This window comes from Hyposmocoma kahamanoa, unplaced genomic scaffold (genome assembly GCF_003589595.1).
Source record: "Hyposmocoma kahamanoa isolate Upper Pololo Valley unplaced genomic scaffold, ASM358959v1 63, whole genome shotgun sequence".
NCBI lineage: Eukaryota > Metazoa > Arthropoda > Insecta > Lepidoptera > Cosmopterigidae > Hyposmocoma > Hyposmocoma kahamanoa.
The window spans coordinates 17428587-17453050 of record NW_020653851.1 but is presented as its reverse complement, the minus strand read 5'-3'; the positions used below and the strand labels follow the sequence as shown (position 1 = coordinate 17453050).

Genomic DNA, 24464 nt, shown 5'->3' with positions numbered 1-24464 from the left:
CTGTAATAATTAAAAATAATAATAACTAAAAATTAACTGGTGTAGTGTCTTTAAAATAAAAATTGCTTTCAGCCTTTCCATTGTGGCTCCTCCCAGCATCTTGGAGTGGAGTCTTTATATGTAGGTATAAAACAGTAATGTTTTGTGTTCTGTTTACCTAATGACATAATGAAAAAGCAAAAGTATGACTTAAAACGAAATCAGTTGATATTAGTTTTATATCTTGCACATTCATACATCTCGTCGTGCCCGTCTCCTGCTGGGACAGGCAGAGGCTTTCCATAAATTACTTTATCGAATTAATTAATGCAAAAAAAAGATAGCGTATCAATTTCATTATCGATTGGTTAATTATTTATATTAATTATTGCAATAAAAAAAATGACAAATTTCAATATCAATTTATTACGTTGGATTGCTTTTCCTTTTGGTTTTTATTAATTTGTTACGATTTATCAACTATAATATTAATATACCATCATATATCATCATCCTATTTAAGAGCCAGGCTCTCGTCTGTATAGCCTTCTCCACTCCTCACGGTTCATAGCCAGCTGCTAGACCACTTTATAACTGCCCACTTTGACGTTCTTTTTTATTTGTTCACGGTACGCAATTCTTGGTCTTCTTCTTTTTCTTTCTATCTTTCCCTCAATTATAAGTCTCATAATTTCGTCGCTACGTAATGTATTCATTTTCCCTCTTCTGTTTTCTACTGTCTTTAAAAGATTTCTCTCTTCCTCTCTCTAACCAAACCCTTTTTAAAACTTCTTCACTTCGATGCCTTACTTTCTCAAACTCGTATCTTATAAAGAGTGATTATTTAGGAGATGGCAAAACTTTCTATTTATTTGGAATTTCTTATTAAGGGCGTTAATTTGGATGCATTACTTTAAGAATAGGTAAAAGTCAGTGTGTGAATAAGAAAGAAACGTGATGTGAAATCAGCCTGCTAAATTTGTATACACAATCCATTTTTTGCATTTCAGTAACTTTGTGCTTTATGATACGAGTTTGAGAAAGTAAGGCGACGATTTGATATCTCCTTAATCCATTTTATTTTCTCCATTCGCCACCAGCAACACATTTCAAACAGTATATCAACTATACAGCACTCGATAACTATAGTTGAAGAAATATTTGCACCGATGAATGTTATCTCTGGGAACGGCTTATCTTTTCTATTACAATAGGGTAATAAATTATTAACGCTTCTTTTACTTAAAGCGTACACGGATTTAAACGATCTTGGTCCATCGTACCAGTCGTGGGTTAGCTAAATGCTTTTTCTGAATGCTAGTTTTCAATTATTTCTTTATTTAACAGGTCGTTTTTTTTTTAACAGTAGTTACTTTGTAAAATACCGAATGCCGACTCTTTTCTTACGAGTTCAACATTTACGCATACAGATTATCAAGTTTAGAATTAAGTGCCAATGTGTAAAAGTGTGTAAACTAGTTGTTAGCACTATACAGATGACACTTGCTTTACCGAGACGGTTCACTCTTTTGTCCTATCGTAGGTACAGTAAAAATTAAAATGCATGCAATTAAAGTGCAGTAAAATGTATGGATGTATAATTTTACGACACAACTCGGTATTTGTTTTTCGAGATTCGAAATTTTTAAGAATGAAATCATATACGATCGTCACCTATAGGATCGCTGTCCAGCACAACTCTACCTCCGGAAAACTCGCAGTCAAAGCTCAATGCAAAACAAAGCAGTTTCGAATTGGCGATATATTAAGTAAACATTTTTATTTTCGTTTTATTAAAACTTTTTAATCAGCTACTCCTTGCAATACTGGTTATAAATCTTAAAATTTCGCATTTGATTATGTATTTTCGATAATGAATAGAGAGTTGACCTCACTATTGTGATCTGTCAAAACGGACGTCATAGCCTGCCAGTACTTTAAGTAACTAAATTAATCAACAAAAATGGAATAATTGAGTATGCGCTGCGTTGTTAGAAAATCCGTCATCCACTCAGCTTATTGTCGACTTTCTGATTTTCAGTGGACCTAGTAATCTACCTACACACGGCACAGAACATTATAGCAGACGTATGACTAAATATGTAGGTACAGTCTGTGCCCTCACTTAGGTATCCACTATTTGTATACCATTAAGTACAAATAGTGGATACCTAAGTGCGGACACCGACCCTATTACGTAGAAAGAAAGATAATTTCAAGTACAATATACTCTTAAATCTTCTTAAAGTACCTCTAACCAGTGAAGACTGGCAGTCAGCTCAGCATATCTGTCGCTGTCTCTGACGACGTGACGAAGTTGTTGCGCTGCACTCGTAATCCCAGTCCACACTTTTTTCTTTTCGACTCCTAGTCGATACTAAGGTTCATTTTGCTTAGGTTGAGCGGCAGGAGCACTGGCTTTATTTCAGAATTTATTTACAAATCACCATCACTTTCAGTCCTCAGCTTGTCGCATCCATTTCCCGCCAGCAACCTTTCGCAGGTCGTCGCTCCACCTGGCCGGCGTCCTACACAACGTTTGCCGAGTCGCGGTCTCCACTCTAGAACTTGTTTTCCCCATCGGTTATCGGTTCTTCGACAGATATGGCCAGCCCACTGCCACTTCAGCTAGCTTATTGCGCGAGCTATGTCGGTGACCTTGGTTCTCTGTCGGATAACCTCATTACGAATTTTATCTTATATATATTTTATCCTTCAGAGAAACTACATAGCTCCATAGCTCGCTGAGCGACTATAAATTGATGGACTAGACGTATCGTGAGTGTCCACGTCTCAGCTCCGTAAATTTAACAGGCACGACGCACTGGTTGAAAACCTTTGTTTTCAATTTGAAAAATGTATAACGTAATAAGTATATGTGTTCTTTTTAGTTCAGTTGTTATAAAAAAAAATCATTGGTATATGTAAAGTACCTATTGAATACACCGGTTTTCTTGTAAAATTTCGAGGTAAGTTTGTGTTTTTTTCTATTGTGAAAATTTTTGTGAATCGTGTTTTCACACCGTATAGTAATCAGTGTATATCCTGAATTTTACTTTTATATATTTTTTCCAAAGTGACTGGTTCAACAGCTTCACTGTCATGCGCTGTTATGCCATTTGAAGCTGTATAGACTCTCAACAGTCATGCTTTTTGTCTACGTCCAGCTTTCCTTCTAGCAGCGACTTTTTCGATACTTATGAGTAGCAAGAGGTCGTATGTGTCGTCTCAAAGCAAATGACCCTTTACAGTATACAAGAAAAATATGGGTATTAACTGGTACTCGTCTGCGTAGAATAAGCACTTCGAGTACTATACTAAGTTTCATAATTTTATTGTTGTGATAAAAAGTAGCCTATGTTCTTCTCCTACGTCCCGTCTATCTTTATACCAAATTTCATCAAAATTAGTTCAGCGGTTTAAGCTTGAAAACATAACGAAGTTATTTTCGCATTTATGATATTAGTTTGGATGTGTTTTTAATATTTTTTTAACATTCATACTCTTAATACTATTTCAGCATCATGTCCTTATACATGCAATTCCCTCCGTGGCCAAACGGTGACCATGCCGGATCACAGAGGTCACGCAGAGGTTCCAGGTTCGATTCCCGGGCCGGGAGAAATATTTGTATGGCCTACATTTATTTATCTCGTGAGTTTGTGTGTAATTTGGATTTATGCAAACTAGAACCTACCCACAAAATGTCACTTTCGAGATAATTAAAAAATATACATTATATGAAGTTAAGCAGCATGGTGCTTTTTGACTATTCAAAAGTTACTTATTTAGGGTTGGTACCCTGAAGGAATTTTATTTTCTCCGTTTTGGTTTGGTATATTGCCAGGATCTTTTATGAGCGGGTAAAGGACACGTCTGGTGTTCTACCTAAATACATAACTCAATTTCACTCGAGGTATGGGTTGGTTCTTGTTTGCATAACTATGTCCATTTGTGGTTGTCCATGTGAGTGTCCATGGCACCCGCAACACAGGGTTTCTGCGGAGGCTATATTGAGTGTGTGCGTTATTATTATTATACCCTCAAAATATCACTTTCCAGATAATTTAAAAAAATACATTGTATGAAGTTAAGCAGCATGGTTCTTTTTAACCGACTTCAAAAAAGGAGGAGGTTCTCAATTCGACTGTATGTTTGTTACGCGATAACTCCGGTATTTGTGAACCGATTTTCATGATTCTTTTTTGTTGGAAAGGGGGTACTTCCATAGTGGTCCCATTTCATTTTGAACAAAATCATCCACCTCGAAGGATAGGCTGTTGACGCATGAAGATTCACTTTTATAAATAGCGCCTAACTTTAATTTAGGAGCAATTACTTTAATGGTTGATTTTGCTATTTCTTCCATTCAAGGCGTTTTTCTCTCAATATACTTTGAGTAGTGTCGTAGTGAGAACCTATTTTTATTACTTGGTAATACTTGGTGTAACGGGCTAGTGTCCGCAACTCGACGTCAAGGCGCCTATTTTGCGTGTGGCCTATTTTTATTATCTCCAGCGTCAAGTCCTGTATAGTGGCGAACTAGGGGGTATTTCAATAAAACTTAGCAAATAGACGTAATTCCACGTACTTTTGAGGTCGGTTTTTTTAGTACTCTGTACTGATTAGCTATTCAAAAGTTACTTATTTAGGGTTGATACCCTGAAGGACTTTTATTTTCTCCGTTTTGGTTTGGTATATTGCCAGGATCTTTTGTGAGCGGGTAAAAGACACGTCTGGTGTTCTACCTAAATACGTAACTCAATTTCACTCGAGGTGTGGGTTGGTTCTTGTATGCATAACTATGTCCATTTGTGGTTGTCTATGGGTCGTATTCCAAAACTCTACTCAATGCTCAAGTCAGGATTTGAGCAGACTTGAGTATGATTTCAAGCACTGGAAATACGACCCTAATGGCAAGGACTTGAGTATGATTTTCAGTGCTCACTGCAATAACTCAAGTCCTGACTTGAGTATTGAGTAGAGTTCTGGAATACGACCCTGTGTGTGTGTCCATGGCACCCATAACACAGGGTTTCTGCGGAGGCTATATTTAGTGTGTGCGTTATTATTATTATTAATAGATCATGCCCAAGATACTTTACACAAGATAGTTTTTTCCACGTAAAATGATTGTTTGTTTTCGAATTAGTAATTTTTTTTTATACCTACGTTATCGCCGTTTTATTCCTACTGGACTTCGGAACAAACTATCAAATATAAAAAACAGTCACTCAATAAATAAGTACTTAATAGATCCCTATAAAAGGCAATGTTTTCCTTAATGTTCCATTCAATTGACGCAACGCTCAAATCACGTACCGCATGATGTAACAAGTTATCTAATTTATTGTGTGTGGGGGCATTATACAGATTGGTTGTGATATTTGTTTTCCGTTGTTCTGATAGTGCCATTGTTTTATTTTCCTCATTCATATGAGTTGTGTTAGTATCAGTAATATTTCGCATATCAAAGCAATTGCTGTCGTTACTGAAAAATGACGGAACTGATGAAAGTCTATTTGAAAGTTCAAAAAATTACTGAATAGAACCAATACATTTGTACCCTTCTTTATAAGTAAAAACTAATACTCAATGGTTCAACCAGTTTTTTTTAATTTTTAAATCGCATTTTATCAATTCCATAATATTTGAGTTACGACAGTATTTGTTTTATGTGTGATTTGTTTAAATATACACCGCAGTTTGATTTATGCTAACTGTAATTTTTTTTATACTGGAAATTTAAAGTGACGTAAGGTACAATTTTCATGCACTCATTTTGTGTGTTTTCATAAAACGTGCACTGTTAAGTAGTTTCTTATTGAATATATTCTCCGCTTTAATACGCAAAGACGTAACCTACAATTTTGAAGTTACATATTTCGATTCACAGTTTCATGTTCTATGTTTGAAACTTTTTAATCAACGTTGGACGTAGTTAAGCAAAAAGGATCCAATCCACAAAAATTATCAAAAAATTAGTTTTATGTACCAAACGGTTCCAAAAGTCTAACCTCTTAGATCAGCAAAAAAAAATCCAACATATAAACCTAAATAAATATCTCTGGAGTTACATGACATTGTAAGTTTTGAAAATAAAACAAGAGTGAGAACCACTTTTTACCTTCAAACTGCCATATCTCGAAAGTGAGTGGATGTGGATTGGATCCTTTTTGTTTAACTACGTCCAGTTGCAAATCCTACCCACAAGTATTGTAAGCAACTGCAAAATCTATGTTGAAATTTATATAAAAAGGTCATCAATAGTTCCATTTTTTTTCGACACAAACGAATTTTTAACGAATGTTTTGGAAATTGGTGATCACGTTTAACAAACTAGAAAGGGGAAAGATCAGCGCTTTTCTTTCTTGAAACATAATTTCATATCTTAATTACATTATAATAATTATATATTAAATTTCTTTACTTCGCAAAATTGTCACAGCGGAACACTGGACCTTACGATTTGTACAATTTAATTTATGGTGGCTGGTGTGGAATTTAAAGTAGGATACTCAGTGATTTAGGTACTAAAGCTTCCACCTCCAGTAAATATGGTTGAAAAGAAAAATGTAATAAGAAAAATAAAAACTAAATATAAAAAAGAAAAATCCACAATCCAAAACAATTTCAGAATTAAACGAAGTTAAAAAAAGAAAAAATGTTATTAATAAAATCACTGTACATTCAAATTACAAAAGTTTTATAATGTAACTTAAGAACAAATATATAATTTATCTCTTTCCAACTACACTAGTTAGGTAATAAAAGATATCACGATTAATAAATAACAGGGGTGTAAACATTGGCATGTAATTACATGCATAACGTATTTCTACGTAGACTAGACGTAGTAGAAGAACGTAAGTTTTGTTCAGATATTGGTGAGTCACCTTTCATTTGATATCCTTTCTTCTGTTTAATCTTTAATAGTAATTTATTTTCAACCATCAACAAAACCACCCATCTAGCCGTTTAAAAAAATATAAACGTTTTTGAATAGGTAATAGAAATCATTAATTATTATGTATTTATTTTATTTTAATTATCAAGTGTTCTTTTACCTTCCGTGCTAATCGAGACTGTGTTATGGTTACAATCTTTATCACTAATTAGTTCTGTATTTTGCTTTTATGCGTCTGTCGTTATAATTGAAGTACCTCATTGCAGTCCGAATTTGTTTACAAACTGTAAATAGAAATTGAAATGGTATTTCTAGCACGTAGAAATGAAAACAAATGTACAGCGTTGTAACTAGATCAGACCCAAGAACTTGATCAACTGTTATTTTGACGATACGCACGCGGAATAAACTCGAGTTTCTGCAGTTTTTGAGTAGATGCTTTTTTTACAAGTGTCATGGTTGCGGCAAACTGAGAGTTAAAAAACAACAACTTTTACTAATAATTTTATTGTATATATACTAGTCTTTATGGTATGAATTATATGAGTCATTGTTGGCTGATTTATATAAAAAGCAAAAATAAACCTCTAATTTGACAAAAAATATCTAATCCTAACTAGAAATGGCGCCACGCCGCGATTTTTTCGACGTCGCTACGGCAAAAAAAAAGTTTCCACGCGGCTTTGATGTATTACTATATTTCAATACGTTTTTTCCGTTAAATTAAAATGAACTATTCGATTTAAATTAAGAGCGTTTATTTTTATGTGATTTTAATAACATTCTTTAAGACGAAATGGTACGTTGGTTTTGAAGAAAAGAAATTCATAGCACGATATTTAAATGTATAGACTTTTAGAAATAAAATATACTCTCTTACATTAAAATAAGCTCATAATCTCCTAATGTTTATTACAGAATACGGAATATAATAATAATATAATATAATAATAATAATTAATCCTGTTTCGTGCACTTTCCCTTAACCGATTTCAATAAAACTTGGCAAATAGATGTAATTCCGCGAACTTTTGAGGATTTCTACTAATAAGAAAGAGCAATTTCTTAAAATATTTGCTAATTCTGAAAGAATATTTATTAAAAGCAATAAAATATTGTCATTACAAAAATACTGCTTATCTTTTTCTAATACAATTTTACTCTTAACTTTATTCTAACTTTTAGACAAATTCGTTCACTTCAAGATTTTATTTCATTTCTTACTGGCTCCGTGGCCAAACGGTTACCATGCCGGACTGCCACGCAGAGGTCCCAGGTTCGATTCCCGGGCCGGGAGAAATAGTAGTATGGCCTACAATTATTTCTCTCGTGAGTTTGGGTGTAATTTGTGGTTGTCTATGTGTGTGTCCACCCGCGAAACAGGGTTTCCCTAGTGCGGGGCTATGTTGAGTGTGTGCGTTATTTATTTATTTATTTTTATTTATTTCTAATCAATTAATTGGACATTACTTACATCAAGAAATTTTACCTCTTTCATGAAATTTAAATAATCTTAAATGAATTCAAAATTTCTTGGGTGTATTTTCAGAAAATATATTCTTAAACAAAAAATAGAAGTAGTTTACTATTCAGATTAATATTCTAAATTCTAGAGTATATTTTTAAAGTAACATTTCGTTGCGTTTTCATAACCAATGTTGTCGTGACATGTCGCCGAAGGCGCTCGCGGTAACGATTACTTTTACTTGTGCTTGTACTCATAAAAATCATAAACAGTCATTTATCCAAAGAAACAATATGTAGTATCTCTAGTTTGTTAGGGTGTTATTTATAGTCATAATTTAAGAAATTTAGATTCAGCATGAAATCAAACTACACTTGTAACAAGCACAAACTTTAAAATGCAATTAGTTCCATCACGCAACTGCTAGATGGCATTAGTAGTACTCTGAAACGCGCCATCGTTTTGTTAACTTCAATAGTATAAGTTATCTCATATATTTTGAATTATTAGTGCTTTCTGCCGCTGTAGCATTTATACGGCACTGAATGGTACTCAAGTATTTTAGAAGATTCCGTTCTATTTCTGCTACTTTAAGGTTTGGCGCTGAACTGTGTGCTTTCACGCCAGTGAGACGCACTGTTGGGTCCATAACCCTGTAAATTTACTCTTTTTGATATTAGAAAACATAAATCTTCAGTCTAAGAATTAAGTACCTCTCCATTTTTCATTCTTTTTTTTTTTTTTCAAGTCAAAATCGGACATTTCTAATAACCAATAAATATTTAGTTGAATCTAGAATGGCTTTGTGACTTGAAGTAAATTAATTTGCTCTTGGATTAAATATTTCCGTCTTTTAACTAAAATACACTTTTGACGTTTTTTTACTATTATATATATTATTATTCTCTAGCGTCTATAGGGAGAGGATCGTTTTGTTGGATTTAATAAATTTGTCTTCATAAAAAGAATTTTGTCTTTTTGTAAGTAATCTGTTTTTACCGTGTATCTACATACCTGCTAAAATAAAAGTGTAAGTGTGTTGATATTGGTTGATTTAAACAATGTTTGTGTTTCTTTTATACACTTGAAACATATTATACGCCACGTCACCGATTTTATGATCAGCGCACACGTCTAGTTAGGACCTAAGAGAGGAAGTAACTGCAAGAGTTATGTATAAGCAAAAATATATAAAACGACTGTGAGTAAAATTATTTATTGTAATAATACCAAACAATAGAGTAATAGAGTGTACAATATCTAAAATAACCAATTTTACATTACATTAGTGAGAGCTCTGAATTCCATAATAATATGGATTGGTGTACCGTTCGCATAAAAACCAAAACAAGTAAATATATGAATTATTCGTAAACAACAAGAAAATGATTATTGTACGTCAATCACTATTATATAAGTATTTTCTTCTAAAGTGTTACAAGAATTGATAACTAAATTTTTTCTCTTAATAGTACTTACTATCAAAGTAGAATTTTCTGTAAAGACAAATACCATTACATATGCAATTTCGAGCTCTCGCTAATATGACTATATATTATAAGTGCATGTTCAATAAATAAATAAATGTGTAAATGTAAATACAAGCATAGCTGTAAGTGATTGTAAATATGTTTAATTGTAATACGATGATGAATGAATGAATGATGCCGCGGTTGATGAATAAATGAATGATGCCGCGGTAGCCTAGTGGTATGACCTCCCGCTTCTCAAACAGAGACCGTGGGTTCGAATCCGGGCTCGCACCTCTGAGTTCTTCGGAATTTATGTACGAAATTTAATTTGAAATTTACCATGAGCTTTTCGATGAAGGAAACCATCGTTATTGAATCTGCACATCGAAGAAGGTTCACAACCCTCGGAAAACGTGTCAATACCCCAACCCGCATTGGGCGGAGTATGGCCTAAAACCTCGCCTGTCAGGAGATCCGTGCCCAGCAGTGGGACGTATAAGTGGGTTGATGTAGATGATGATGTAATAAATGAACATAATAATCTCAGCACAGAGTACTAAAAAACCGACCTCAAAATTTGTGGAATTACATCTATTTGCCAAGTTGAGATTTTTCTAGCAAAAATAGCTCTTGTATATTTAAGTATTGCTTTGAATTTGTGTAGATGATGGAATAATAATTCAGCATTTTGCAGCTGAGTATTTGAAACTACCCCTGAATGCTGCAGTTGTAGTATAAATAACTTCATGTCTTTCTTGAAATCGGGTGTATTATAGTATATAGGTAGGTACTGAGCGAAATCATTAATTAAACGACAAGGTCGCTCTACAATAGGTATACTTTATACCATTGGATAATTGGAATGGAATGAACTTAATGAATCTAAATTAATTTAATGAATGTCAATACAATTAATTATATCCAATCAACACCAAGCAGAACAAAAAGATCTGCAACGCACTGCTATCGGCGCTCGCTCAACGATTTTGATTCTTCTTTGTTATGTAAAAGATCGATCACTTTCATTTCATGCTCGTTTATTAATACTAATATAAAAATACAGGATGCTTACATATATTTTGATAATAATAACCAAAGTAAAATAGTGTATATTTTATAATAGTCAATGGAAAAAAAACAGCCAGCGACGTTGTGTATATAACGCATGTGTTCATTTGCAGTAATTCTAGTTTCTTGTATAAATTGTTGTTATAGTTGTTTATTATTGAATGCGTCACCACTTTTCAGTTTTTTGGAGTCATTTGTGGTAAACGGTGTCAGTGACACAATCATTACATTTTTACTGTAAAAAAATGTTATAAGTTTTAATTGTGTCTACTGTTTGTTAGCCCAAGTAAATAAAAAAAAAATAAGAAACGGAGCCGCGCCTTTTCGGGTGTAACGTAATTAATGTAGCGGTCGATTTAACAAGCAAACAAGCTTATTAAACCTATTCCGAGAGTCGTCACGCGTCAAAGCATGTTCTGCACACCTTTTGAGTAGATATCATGTTATCAGATAAAATTACTGTATTTATATGCCGTAATGGAATTGTTCACTTATCATCGTAAGGATTACCTAACATTTGCATTACAAAGTTCATATTGTAAGTTTATACGTGCTATCCTTGTCATTACTAATGCATTTTAGTAACTTTGGACATATTGGCACTTAGTTTTTTTTGTTTGTAAAAAATGTCAATTACGTTGATTTTATTAACAATTTAAATGAAACTAAATTATACCTGCATTGAACCAAATTGTACGGAAGGGGGATTTAACGTTATTACTTTGTTTTGTCAATGGCTACGACTTTAAGTTTTACACAGTAAGCATTAATTTATGTTGTCTACGGACTGATAACAATAGATTCCCGTAAATGAGGCTAATTTGGTTGCCACGACATTTACGCGGGTTTAATTTGGCCACTAAACTCCTGATGTGAAAACTCATAATCAAATGCTGGTTACGCGTAATTGCGCTATCCCAGACGATATAAAAGAAACCGTTTATAGATGGTTGAAGATATCGTTTTGCTAATCCCGGATTTGTTAATAACTCAATTTCGCTAAAAATGTCAGTTACGCAAGTTTATGATTCTGACGAGGGCAGTACAGATACAAAAGCTTATTTTTTGTACAGTTTATGAATGAATTAATCAATGATGTTTATTTGCTTAAAATATGGTTTACAATAGTTGGTACATGTATACATAATAAACCAGTGCTCATATTTTACCGCTATCGGCATGCAAATCTATGAATGTCAACATTTTGGCAGGTAAACAATTCTAAAGCAAGTCCTATCATGTATAAAGATAACATATTATAATAGTAAGTTATAGCCATGTCATGAAGATGTACATTCCTTATCAAATAAGTTAAGTGGTCAAATTTATTGACAATTATATGTAAAGAAGTCATTAATTGAATAGAAATTTTTATCTCTTAGCCATGACATCCTCTGATGTTTAAATAGAAAATTAATATTTATCATTTTTATATCAGAGAGTAAAGCATTATATATCTTTACACACATGGCCCCACACTGTTGCTGATAGTAACTTAGTTTGGTATAACTATTACAAACTAATCTATCTTGGCCCCTTACATTTTTATTGTGAATGTCTCGCGTCTTTTTAAAAAGTTTATTATTAATTTTTACAAAATTGTGTACTTCAAAGATGTACATACAAGGCAGTGGTAAGATGTTAAGACACTTAAATAACGGTGAATAACGATGAATTATTATAGGATAATGGTTAATAATTATCCTTTAATAATTCATCATAATTACTAGAATCGCATAAGTAGTTTAGAAAGTAATGTAGCCGCTACAATACACTTATAAATCTTCTATTCAAATCTCCATACTCCACCCAAACTGGCAGTCGATTAAAAAAGAAAAAATTACAAACTTCAACCTCAACAGCAAAAATGACTTTTAATATACCGTGCGACTGGTGTGCGAAGGATTGCTTTTGCTTGGATCCGGTGCGTTAATCCCAGTCTTATAAAGACGTGTTTGAAGCGCGCCCGGCCAGTGATTGAGCGACCATGTGCTCGACTGTCGTGCGCCATGTGTTGTCAGTTTGTGCGTTGTTGCAGTGCGTTTGCGCGACTACATCTGCGCCTAAGAACATGAGCATCAGCTTCGTATATCCTGAGGCCAAGCGGGACGAGTCTGTCGTCGATAATTACCATGGCACTACGGTGAGTTGCACATTTTATCTTTGCCTTTTAAATAGCTTAAAACATGTTTTCCAGTGACTCATAGATCACCTTTAAAAATAACGTTATAACAAAAACTAAAGCTCTTATATTAATTACTTGTGTCTGTTTGAAGCTTTAATCGTCATTGCAAAATATCTAATATTAAATAGTACGTAGAAACTACACGTTTGTTTTGAAGCGGTTTGTTAACATAGTTTTCATAACATAACGTTTCTTATACTCGGACTAAGTAATATCATGTACGATAGCTTGTGTACCTGGTTAGTGCAGGCACCAATTTAGTAACAATTACTTTAATTACAAATAATTTCTCTACATCTCAACTTTTACTTATGTCACGTATCTCCGCTCATATCACGCTCTCCTCTCTAACTGTCGTGATTATTTTTGTCTTAAATAGCTTATTCAGACATAGGATTGTACTCGACTTTCGAAATCGGACATTCACCATTAATCGTACGTCATATATTTTTTATTTATTTATTTAGATACACCATCGGCACACACATAGACAAACTTACACTGTTTTGTCATATATTTTTTATACAGTTGCAAGGTATACAGGCGTATACAGCAATATTGTTTATACATGAATATCTCATTAATAGAAAGACTTTGATACGAGCTACAGTTCAAAATGTGAATTGCTTGACGGGAACTACATTGCCGATAAGAACCGATATGACAACGCGCCAAAAATATCCGAACCGACTTTTAAAACTTTTTAACTATGTCATTTATAATAGAACGACTTTGATACGAGCTACAGTTCAAAATGTGAATTGCTTGACAGGATCTACATTGCCAATAAGAACCGATATGACAACGCGCCAAAAATATCCGTGTCGACTTTTAAAACTATTTAACTATGTCGACTCATCCGTAGAACAAAGGTCTTTGTGTAAGACTACTTGTTCTCAGGACATAGTACATTTCGTTCGTTCTTCTTCGCTGTGGATGTCAGATCGACCTTTGTTCGATTTTATATTTCCGAAACGAAGATATATATTAATTCTCAAAATACCTTTACATAGGCCTTAGTTTGAATAACGAAATTGTTCTCGTAACGGACTTATTCTCTTTTCGCTATGTAATCACATCGGACTCTGTTCTTCGGATGAGTTGATGTCATTTACTGCAAATAACGAAGACTTGTAAGTAAGTTATACAGAAATTTCTATGTTTACACTAATAAGTATTGTCCCTACTACCAGTAAACGACAGTCTAAGCTACTAAGACCGATTTAGGGCAGGTACAAGGTACAAGCACAAATTTATAAATAACCGAGCGCGCAGTTAGTTCATTTGTACAGTCGCATACAATTAATAGACTTTGTTTTTGCAAATTTGTTTATGTAAAATGTTGTGAGTTAAATTAATAAACAAACAATAAACATCAGTAGTTGAAAAATAAAATATTGGCCAGAAAAATTAATTGTTTAGTAACGTATTGCCCATTTTGGCTATTCATAGTAGTTGCAATGCTACTCAGAGTTTTAAATCTGAGTGGCACTGCCACTCACCCAGATACTTAAGTTGACAAATACCATAGAACGCAGTAATGCTCATATTGACTGCTTGGCGGTAGAAATAGGAGAGGTGGCAGTACTTCCGTGGACGAACTCGTTCACATGGTGTACTGGTGCTAACATTTGTATCAAAACCGGTGTCGCCACACGCACACATTTGAAAACGTAATCTTACATTAGTACTAAGATAACATAATTTTGATTGGTTATAAAAAATCAAACGAAAGTAGACAATAATAAAAAGTTTTTGGTAAAAAAAAGAAACTTATTTGGATCTAATAAGGTTTAATTATTACTAGTCACATAAAAACTAAGAATCCTATGAACATAAACTTTTTGGAACAAAAGCTAAAAGTTGACAATCTACAGATAGGGATATGACATATACTCGTAATTGATATCGACATTATGTTTCATGACCAGCGGAATATTGAATTAGGCATTGCTTTATACTTGCTATAATTAGGGTTAACCACGGCGTATATGGAAACGGCATTTACAGCAAATTTTTCGAGAACTATCGTAACTGACTTTTACACGCACACATTTGTTACCAAATACGCATAAGGTTTTATTACTCTCAAATATTAATTGATATTAGCTACGCAGGCGTGTGCGTATACTTAGCTACATGCTACAATCACTGTATTAATTATCTATTATACTGTCATCGTACTTTCATTAACCTACTACATTTCGAGTCAATCCGATCACTGGAAGGGTTGAAATATTAAAACTCAGTTATCATAAAATCTTTATTCTCCCAGAAATATGATATATTTGTTCAACAATTATCTCTTTCTGAACTGACTGAACATGACTACACCTATAGCGTCGACGAGTTTGTCAAAAAAATAAAGATACTTATTTCCGAAGGCGAAGAAGCGAATCATTTGTTTCATGAAAACTTGACGAAAAATAAGTGACAATGCTTCAGAAATTTTTTCACATTTAGATGTGGTCTATAATTTGTGATGGCGACTTTGAGTTTCATGTCATATATTACCTGATTAACCAAATGATTTATTTATTAATGAATTTTTCGGTTATTATTCATATGTATATAATTTTATGTGATGTCATTTAGTAGGTACCCAGCTTTTACTGCCTGTTGCTTCAGTCCATTTCTTCTTTAAAAACGATGCGGCGTTAAACTAAAAAAATTAATACAAAAACTGCACAGTAAATCGTGCCTGTAATAAAACTAAGAACTCAAGCAGACGAAGGTGACGTATAATAAGCAAGTAGGGACATAGGAATCGTGTTGGTAAGGGAAAGAAAATATCCAATCTCATAAAGTCTTCATTTGATACTCCACGAGCTTACGTGCATTGTAAAATTATCGACACTGTACCTTTTCTATCTATATTTCCTTTTTTTATTAATATATCGTTTTTACTTAGATTAAAAATTTAAAAAAATGCGAGTGTTGGGACCAAACATTTAAGTAATCTAAGTAATCAAAATTGTTAGCTTTTAAATACCTGTAAACAATTTATGTTTACACATTTGTACCGCTATAATATAAAAAAACGTTGAACTAAACCAAAATCGGGTTTCTAAATACAGAGTTTCTACATATCGATAATTTGATTACAACACGCGGACCCAGTACCAAGTGTAATACGCAATACTAGTGCAAGCAATTCATTGAGCGTCATTCGAATTGTTCTTTTGACGGCGGCGATGGCTACCAACCAATGTTATTACCGGATTGCAAGAAAATAGTTTTGTTTCGAAATTATAGTATTGTATTTTTCAAAATATTAGAAAATACAGTTTTGATACTTACCGATGAAATGAAATCACTCCCGGAGTATTTTTTAAACTTTGGCTTCTTACGCGACGTGATATAATGGCACAATATTATTTCTTTATTATTATAATATTTCTATTTTTCCTCAAAATAATCATGTATCAAATTTAAACGATGACAGACACGCTGTTGACACTCATATCACCGTCTGGTCATAAGCTAGGTAACGCGGAGCCCGCCCACTACACAGTCTATTACTAGTATTTATGTGGTTTGTGTATTTGTAACAAATTGCCTAAATAACTATTTCTCTAAATTTATTCCTAAAACCAACGGCTATACCAGGCCTATCTAGAGTTTATTTCGTTACTCTGATAGTCATAGTGGAGGTAATCACTCAATTTAATGTAATTAGTATGATTATCTGGTGTACATATCACGTTATATAGAAGTTCTTTGCTTCATTCTTTCTGATCAGTGGCGTAGTGTCAATTTCTGCTAACCTTAAATTTGCTGCCCCCTTTATTTTCACGATTACAACAGTAGTTGTTCGGGCAGGCTCGGCTCGATTGTGTTTATATAGTCGCCTGCCGTCGCCACCTTTAGTTGTTGTTCAGGATAATCGTTTTCTCAAATGGAGGTATTTATTCTATTTTTAAGTGAAAAACACCTGCCAAAACGCCGCCACCGCAATTGCTGTGCCGCCCGGTACATAGCCTCCTCTGCACCCCCCAAGCTACGTCACTGTTTCTGATTCGCACGGCAAAAACATGATATTCCTGCCGGTATCTATGTTTCCCGAAAGTTGCAATTTAGGACTGTTCCTGGCTCAAGTGGATAGGCATTTACTGAACCAATGCGTAACGTCGTCGGCCACATCGTCACTTGAGCATCGTGTTCGTATAATTTACTTAAAAAAAATTGTAAATAAAAATATTATGTACCATTTATAAAAGGCATCACTATTTGTGTTGCGAATTTTAAACTCACTCGATGCTTGTGGACGCGATGTATTAACGTCCAGTTAGTCCCACGCCGACACGCGTTTAAATTCGCGCTAGCATTTCGCAGCGAATTCGATCCTTCTGGACAAGGTCTAATTAAACATTGAAATCCCGTTGAGTTGTTGAAATATCAACATTAGTTTGCAGTGGTAACATTCAGCTTCCTTCATACGGTATGCAATATGTAAATAAAAAAAATACATTGACATTCATTTATTCGCGTCTGTAGGTTAACAACTTGCCCGTCATCTTTACCAATTCTTTTCAACCGGATTACAACGAATCCAAAAAGAAGAGTCATTATTTTAGCAACTAATTTATACCAATATGGAACGTAATATAATGTTTTTTCGTGACCTCATAATTAGGCTGCGTTTCAACCAGAGATGTGCGAGGTAACTATGCGCTGTGCGAAGAAGCAGCTCTGGTGGAAAAGGGCTAGCGGAACTAAGTATTTGTACATACAAAAAAGCGAGAGATGTTTGCGAGGTATGTGAGCGACGAATGTGTGCTTAACGGTGTAGGGAACTGGAGCTAATTCGCTACACATCCTCGCACCGCCAAGCTACCTCGCACAGCTTTGGTGGAAACCATCACACCGTTTCACAGCACCGCTATTGTGTCCTCAGACCGCCTAGCTACCTCGCTCAACTCTGGTGGAAACCGTCACACCGTTTCACAGCGCCGCTATTGTGTCCTCACACCGCCTAGCTACCTCCCTCATCTCTGGTGAAAACCATCACGCCGTTTCACAGCGCCGCTATTATGTCCTCACATTGCCTAGCTACCTCGCTCATCTCTGGTGGAACCGCAGCTAACCCTATTTTTTTTTTACTTGCGGCAACAATATTGTTTTTTTTTAGCTCAAGCGCATCATCACGTACGTACGTCCGCTGCTAGATACGGATCCTGTGTAAGGTGGGGGTTAGTTACTTTATTGTTACCAGATATAGGAATAATCAGAGCATATTTACCTAAACTTCTAGTAATACAAGACGGTAAATAATCAAAATTTGTGTTTCGTAATTCATATTAAAAATACTGTACGTAACAAGATCTAATCTCTCGAGTCCACTGTTTAATATTCAAAATCGATTTCACCAACTTACTTTGTATTCTTATTGCGTTTTTTCTACGAAATACTGTGTCAGAACCTTCAACGTTGTATGTTATAGAAAAAAACAGGGACAAAAAATCTAGAGGACAAAACTGCTATTCACGTGGTCATCATTTATGCACTAATCGCTCGCATTATTATATATTTTATATAATGTGGGTAAGGTAAATAATTGAGAAAAATCGACTAGAGTTTTTTTATGACAAAATTGCTTAAGTAATCTATAAAATATATAGTATATAATATAGTAATCTATATAATCTATAAAATTTTCAAATTAAAGTTTAAATTTGACACATATTTTCTCTAGTTAAGGTTTATTTTTCTGTGTAGCTATAGATTGTACATTGTAGCATTATTGTGCATAAACATTTAAAAACCTATATTTTCTTCGCTGAGGGGTAAAACGCATAAAAATGATTATTTATAACTGCCATCAAACAGTATTGTGGGTATAGGTGATGCTGCATTACCTCATTCCGGTTTTGTAGGTTGAAGATGCTGCCGTTGGTGAAACCAAGGACAACAAAAAAAAGAACACAGGACTTCTCAACTTCATGTGTCAGCGTGTCGGACGCGTTTTTGCTATTTAAAGCTCTAAGTGGCACTTTAACTCTTAATGGTAGCCGTGTTGCTTACCACTACACACGATTTTCTTCTCGTCACTTGATAATCATAAAACAACAGCACCACATTATACACTTTGTTCGAATATCGCCTTCAGTGCAACAACGGAACAAGATTTGTCGATATGCAGCTTGCTGTGCCGCCGTCTGTACTTTAGCTTATCCAGTCATATTCACATTACTACTATTCCGTTCACACTATTCCGTTATTGTAATGTCATAATGTGCAATAAGGAGTATTTCATTCATTCACTTATAATCTTTTTTTTTAATACCAAGTGACGGAGCGAACAAGTCATGCGCCTGGTGGTAAGGGACACGACTATCCATAACAATTGTAGTGCCATTCAGAGCTTTAAATCACAAAGGGGCACTACCACTGCTCCCGTCACCCAGATGCGTAAGTTTACAAATCCCATGTGCCTGTAATTTCACCAGCACCCTTACCCTTCCAAACCAGTACGCAGTAATGCTCATATTACTGCTTGGCGGCAGAAATAGGTAAGGCGGCAGTACTTCCCTGGACGAACTCTTTCACAAGGAGCTCTACTGCCACTTACAGGAATATTCTTTAGTGAATTAAAAATGAGGTACTTACATTAATAACTGTAACTGTGGGGAACTATAGAGCGGTTTGCATTAATGTTAGACATAACTGATTGATGACTGTACCATCTCAGTCAGCGCCGTGACCGTGGGACTACAAACGTCGGTTTGTTTAACCTGAAATAAAATTTTACGATTGAAATGCGGAATTTTTTTTTTCATTTTCAATGGACCTTATGTTTATACTACTATTCATCAATGTAAATAAAGAAGATAACAAACATTCATGTATCTACTTTTTACATATACAGCCAATCATTAGAGCACTAGTTGAAACTTCTACTCACCGATAATAAGTCATTTGTATGAGGCGCAGGTCGCACCATTGTATATTGTGTGGGTCGTACGTAAGATGTTAGTCAGGATAATGTGATAATTTAAATCCACGTGTGGTAAATACGTACACACACATATATAGTACATACAGTGCTAATCCATTACACCAATTATGTTTTCTCGAACTAATGAATGTTGCGCGCTATGATCACCCGTTGTCGCGTTAGTGTGAATTAAGGTGGTTTTCCACCGGCGAAGCGAGACGAGACGAGAATCTCGCCGGCCTATTTCCACCAAAAATTGCCGTTAATCCCTTACTTCCCGTCCTCTGCAATAATGTACTAAATACATTATTTTTCACATTTTTGTAATATACTTACCATGCAAGTCTGGTATGCTTACCGACGAAATTAATATAATAGTCTGTTTCGGTGTGAGTGGGTGCTAGTCAGATGCGGCGGCGCGGTGTTAAAGGACAATCAACTTAAAGCAATTTTAATATTATAATCAATTTGACAGTCATAGTTAAAAAAAACCCTTTGTAACGATAGAGAACCAGTTTTGCTTGACGCGTGTTCTATTTATATATAACTAGTGCAGTTTTGTTATAAACATACGAATGTAAGTTGTAACATATTAAAGCTTTTGTTTTCCTCTATAAATTCAAGTACAAGCCAGGTATCGCAATGTCACAATGTCACAGCACCGAGGTCTTAAGTTGTAGGTCAAGAATTAATGCAGTTACCTTGATTTTAATGCTATTATGCAGTATCAAACAAATGTAACAAGATTAGAGATGGGCCTTGGATAAATATCCATATTTATCCATTTTTACTCGATATTTATCCAAAAACGTGGATAAATATTTTTAATCGTTGTTTATTATTTATATTTAGTAAAATAAAGTATATTTTTAAGTTTAATGAAAATATTGATACAATTTAGTAGCATGTACGTGTATATTGCTTGTTATACCTTTTTTCTATTCACAGTGACAAAAAGAATCCTTTTAAGTACCGTAAAGCCCTGTGCAATTGTCTTCACACAGTATTAATCAGCTGTCTAACATTTTGTATGGAATTTTTTTTCAAGTTACTAAGTTGGTCCGTTTTTGTACATATGTTCAATATTTTATTTTTAAAAATTATACGGACTTCATTGGAATACTTAAATGAAATTTAATTCTAATGCAAAGGAAATTCAATTCAAAATCACTTGGCCACTATTTTGCCAAAGCCTAAATTCGCTACCGAATAATTTACATGAGTGCGAAAGAGACGTAGAGAGCCGCTAAGGAGAGTTGTAAACATTTATTTTTATATCATGTGTTTTAATTAATAGATTTTGTGTGTGAAATGCGAAATAGGATCCTTAGGCTGTTTCAAGTTCAAACATGACTTTATTTAGTACTCAGTAGACCATAAAGTTAGGTCGCACTTTATTAACGCAAGATAGATCAGTTCAAGGGTTATAGTTAATTTGATTACTTTCTGTCAATCGAATTTTCTATACCAGCCAAGTTCTATGTTGATAAAAGTTTAGGTGAATATGTTGCAATTAGTTTACATTTCTACCGCAGTTAGTGAGATATTATCGACTCGAAAATGTAGGTACTAAAACAGTATTGTTACATAAAACAATAGCAAAATGAGTAGTAATCTTACGTAACTATTTAATAAAAAATTAATTCTAATGAATTTAATTATAAAAAACACAAAAATATAAATATCCATGTTTTAGGAGAAATACTCAGTAAAAACGGATATTTATTGGATTTTTATCGTTTGACGGATATTTATCGGGTAAAAACCCATCTCTAAACAAGATCAGTTTTTAAACTTTCGCGATGCAATGTAATAACGGGGATAAACGCTATAAAATAAATTTAGAATAGAACTCATTTATTACAACGCCACAACACGAAAATATACAGAAAGAAAAAGAAAAATAATCAGTACAGAGTACTAAAAAAACCGACGTCAAAAGTACGTGGAATTACATCTATTTGCCAAGTTTTATTGAAATCGGTTTCCGGTAGAAAGTGCGCAAACCCGGATTCATCCCCTAGTTCGTGTAGATGTAGATGTAGTTGAAATGAGAACCTCCTCCTTTTCTTGAAGACGGTTAAAAAAAATCAAAGAAAATGTAAAACAAAAAGTAAAAAACAATGAAGCTAACATAATCTAATGTTACAGCCGAGTAAAGACATTATTGATACGAAGTTGGAACAAACACAAATAAAAATAAATTTTCTTGATCCTACTGTACTTAAGACTTTTAGTAGCAGTATAGATCCTTGTGAAAGAAGTACTGCCAGCTTATCCATTTTTGCCGCAAAGCAGTAATATGAGCCTTACTACGTCACGATTTTGAAGGGTAAAGGGTGCTGGTAACATTACAGGCACGTGGGACTCATGTCACTTGGTGACGGGCACAGTGGCAGTGTCCCTCAGATCTTTGTGATTTAAAGCTGTGAGTGGCACTGGAACTGCTATGGACAGGCTTCCAGGCGCATGAGTTGTTCGTCCCGGCACTTGGTATCATAAACAAATAAAAAAGGACTCGAACCTGTGTCTGTTAACTCAATTGGCAGAGCGGTAGCCACGTTGATGCAACAGACGCTGGTTCAAACCTAGCCGCATCGAAGGAATTGTTCTTTGTGTTTGTTCGATCTGTGAATAATAATAATATAAAATAATAACAACAAACTAGTCTAGTTACACAAAAAATAGATCGAGTTTATACGCAGTCTATTCTGTCTAATCTATAATGATTTATAGTAAAAAATATGATGATTTTCAATCAAAATAAAATATAAATTTAATAATTTTCAGCTTTTTAGTTTCGGCCAGGTTGCACTGGTCACGGGCTGTCAACCCGTTTGTAATATAATTAAATATAGAAAGAAAAGCAATCTCAGGCATTGGTACATCTCTAATTATGGTACGTAACAAAAGAATTTGTTTCACACGGTAATGAAAATATGATTGTTCACACATTTCACCATGAATAGTTTCGACGATATTAAAACGGCAATTTCGATGCGAGAAAACCATACCCAAAACCGAAACATCGACACGTGCTCATTAGTTGCATATACAAGAAAAACTATTTAAAAAAAATTGACTTCGAAACTTTTTTATCCGCTTTTAGTGACCTGGTTGCCGCGTACGATAAACGACAAGAGGGGCTTCCGAGCAAAAACTGATAAATCCGATAAATTTTATTCTAATTTTGTATACTCTCTTTAAACGGATTTGTCGCATGGTAATCAGATTCGTCCATTTGAAACATAATAATATTTTGAAGGAAGATTTAACGGTTGCTCTTCAAGTTGTATAAATTTTTCACAGGAACGTATAAATACTACCATTTGGCATTATAAAAGAAGATCAAGTCAAAATGTAACTTATTGTTTTTTGTTGCGACGCCCCTCTACTCAAATGCAAATTGAAGTCAAAACGGAATGAGCCCAAACACTAGGTAGCTGCTGTACACTGTTGAAGAGTTCCTCTCATCTATCTGCCATTTCCATCATCACATCAGCTCTAGGTTACGATAACTTTTTATTTTCATTGGTGCTACACCTGTGAGTGTGTTTTATTAAAATTTGTTAACAGAAAGCAGGTGAAATTCAATCAGACAGATTCATTTCTTAGTTTACCACTCTTAGATGTAGAATATTTTCTTAAAATTTAAATGGTAGCAGTAGAGTACCTAGTGAAAAGTTCATCCATTTATGTCAGTATCTATTTCTGCCTCTAAGCTGCAATGTGAGCATTACTGCGTTCCCTTTTTGAATGGTAATGGTGCTGAAGGGTGATGGGACTTGTCAACTTACGTCTCGGTGATGGAAGCAGTGGCAGTCCCCTAAGATCTTTCTGATTTAAAGACAGGCGTGTTGCTTACCACAAGACGCACGACTTGTTCGTCCCGTCACTTGGTATTATGAAACAAAATTGACCGCTATTGAGGTACCCACTTTCTAACAAAAAAAAAAAAAAAGTTAAAAAATAAACTGCGCGGTTTACTTTTTAATAAGCACCTGACAACTCGAAAACAAGACTTGGTAATAAAAAAAATGGTCTCATAATTAAAATAAACGTTATTATTTTAAGTTTTCAGTTTTTTGTTGCGGCAAATATGTTAAACAACGGACTGTTTGTATTGGCATTCATTTTTCTCTTTTTTCCACAGATAAAAGACCCTTATCGGTGGCTCGAAAACCCAGACTCGAAGGAGACCAAAGAGTTCATTGAGGCAGAAAACAACATCACCCGGCCTTATCTAGATGCCTGCCCTATCAAACAGGATATTCACGCGAGGCTTACTGAGCTATGGAACTATCCTAAATATTCGTGTCCCTTTAGAAGAGGAGACCGATACTTCTTCTTTAAAAATACTGGTCTGCAGAACCAGACGTAAGTATTAACTTAAATTTTTATTGTTTTTTAAATTTTTTTTATATAATACAAAGCTACGGGACGAACAAGTC

The 24464-nt window shown here is 34.4% G+C and overlaps 1 protein-coding gene across 3 annotated transcripts in view; it reads left to right on the top strand.

The window, feature by feature from the left end:
* Positions 1-24464, top strand: part of LOC113229986 (prolyl endopeptidase) — a 43634-nt gene that overhangs the window by 4062 nt on the left and 15108 nt on the right. Inside the window, exons 2-3 of one of the 3 annotated variants that reach the window (XM_026463693.1) lie at positions 12930-13034; positions 24167-24390. In XM_026463693.1, the coding sequence (XP_026319478.1) occupies positions 12963-13034; positions 24167-24390 (296 nt within the window). In that variant the 5' untranslated portion in view covers positions 12930-12962. Of the gene's footprint in view, positions 1-12852; positions 13035-24166; positions 24391-24464 lie in introns of those variants that run through there. The other 2 variants (XM_026463690.1, XM_026463692.1) reach the window with 2 other exon arrangements.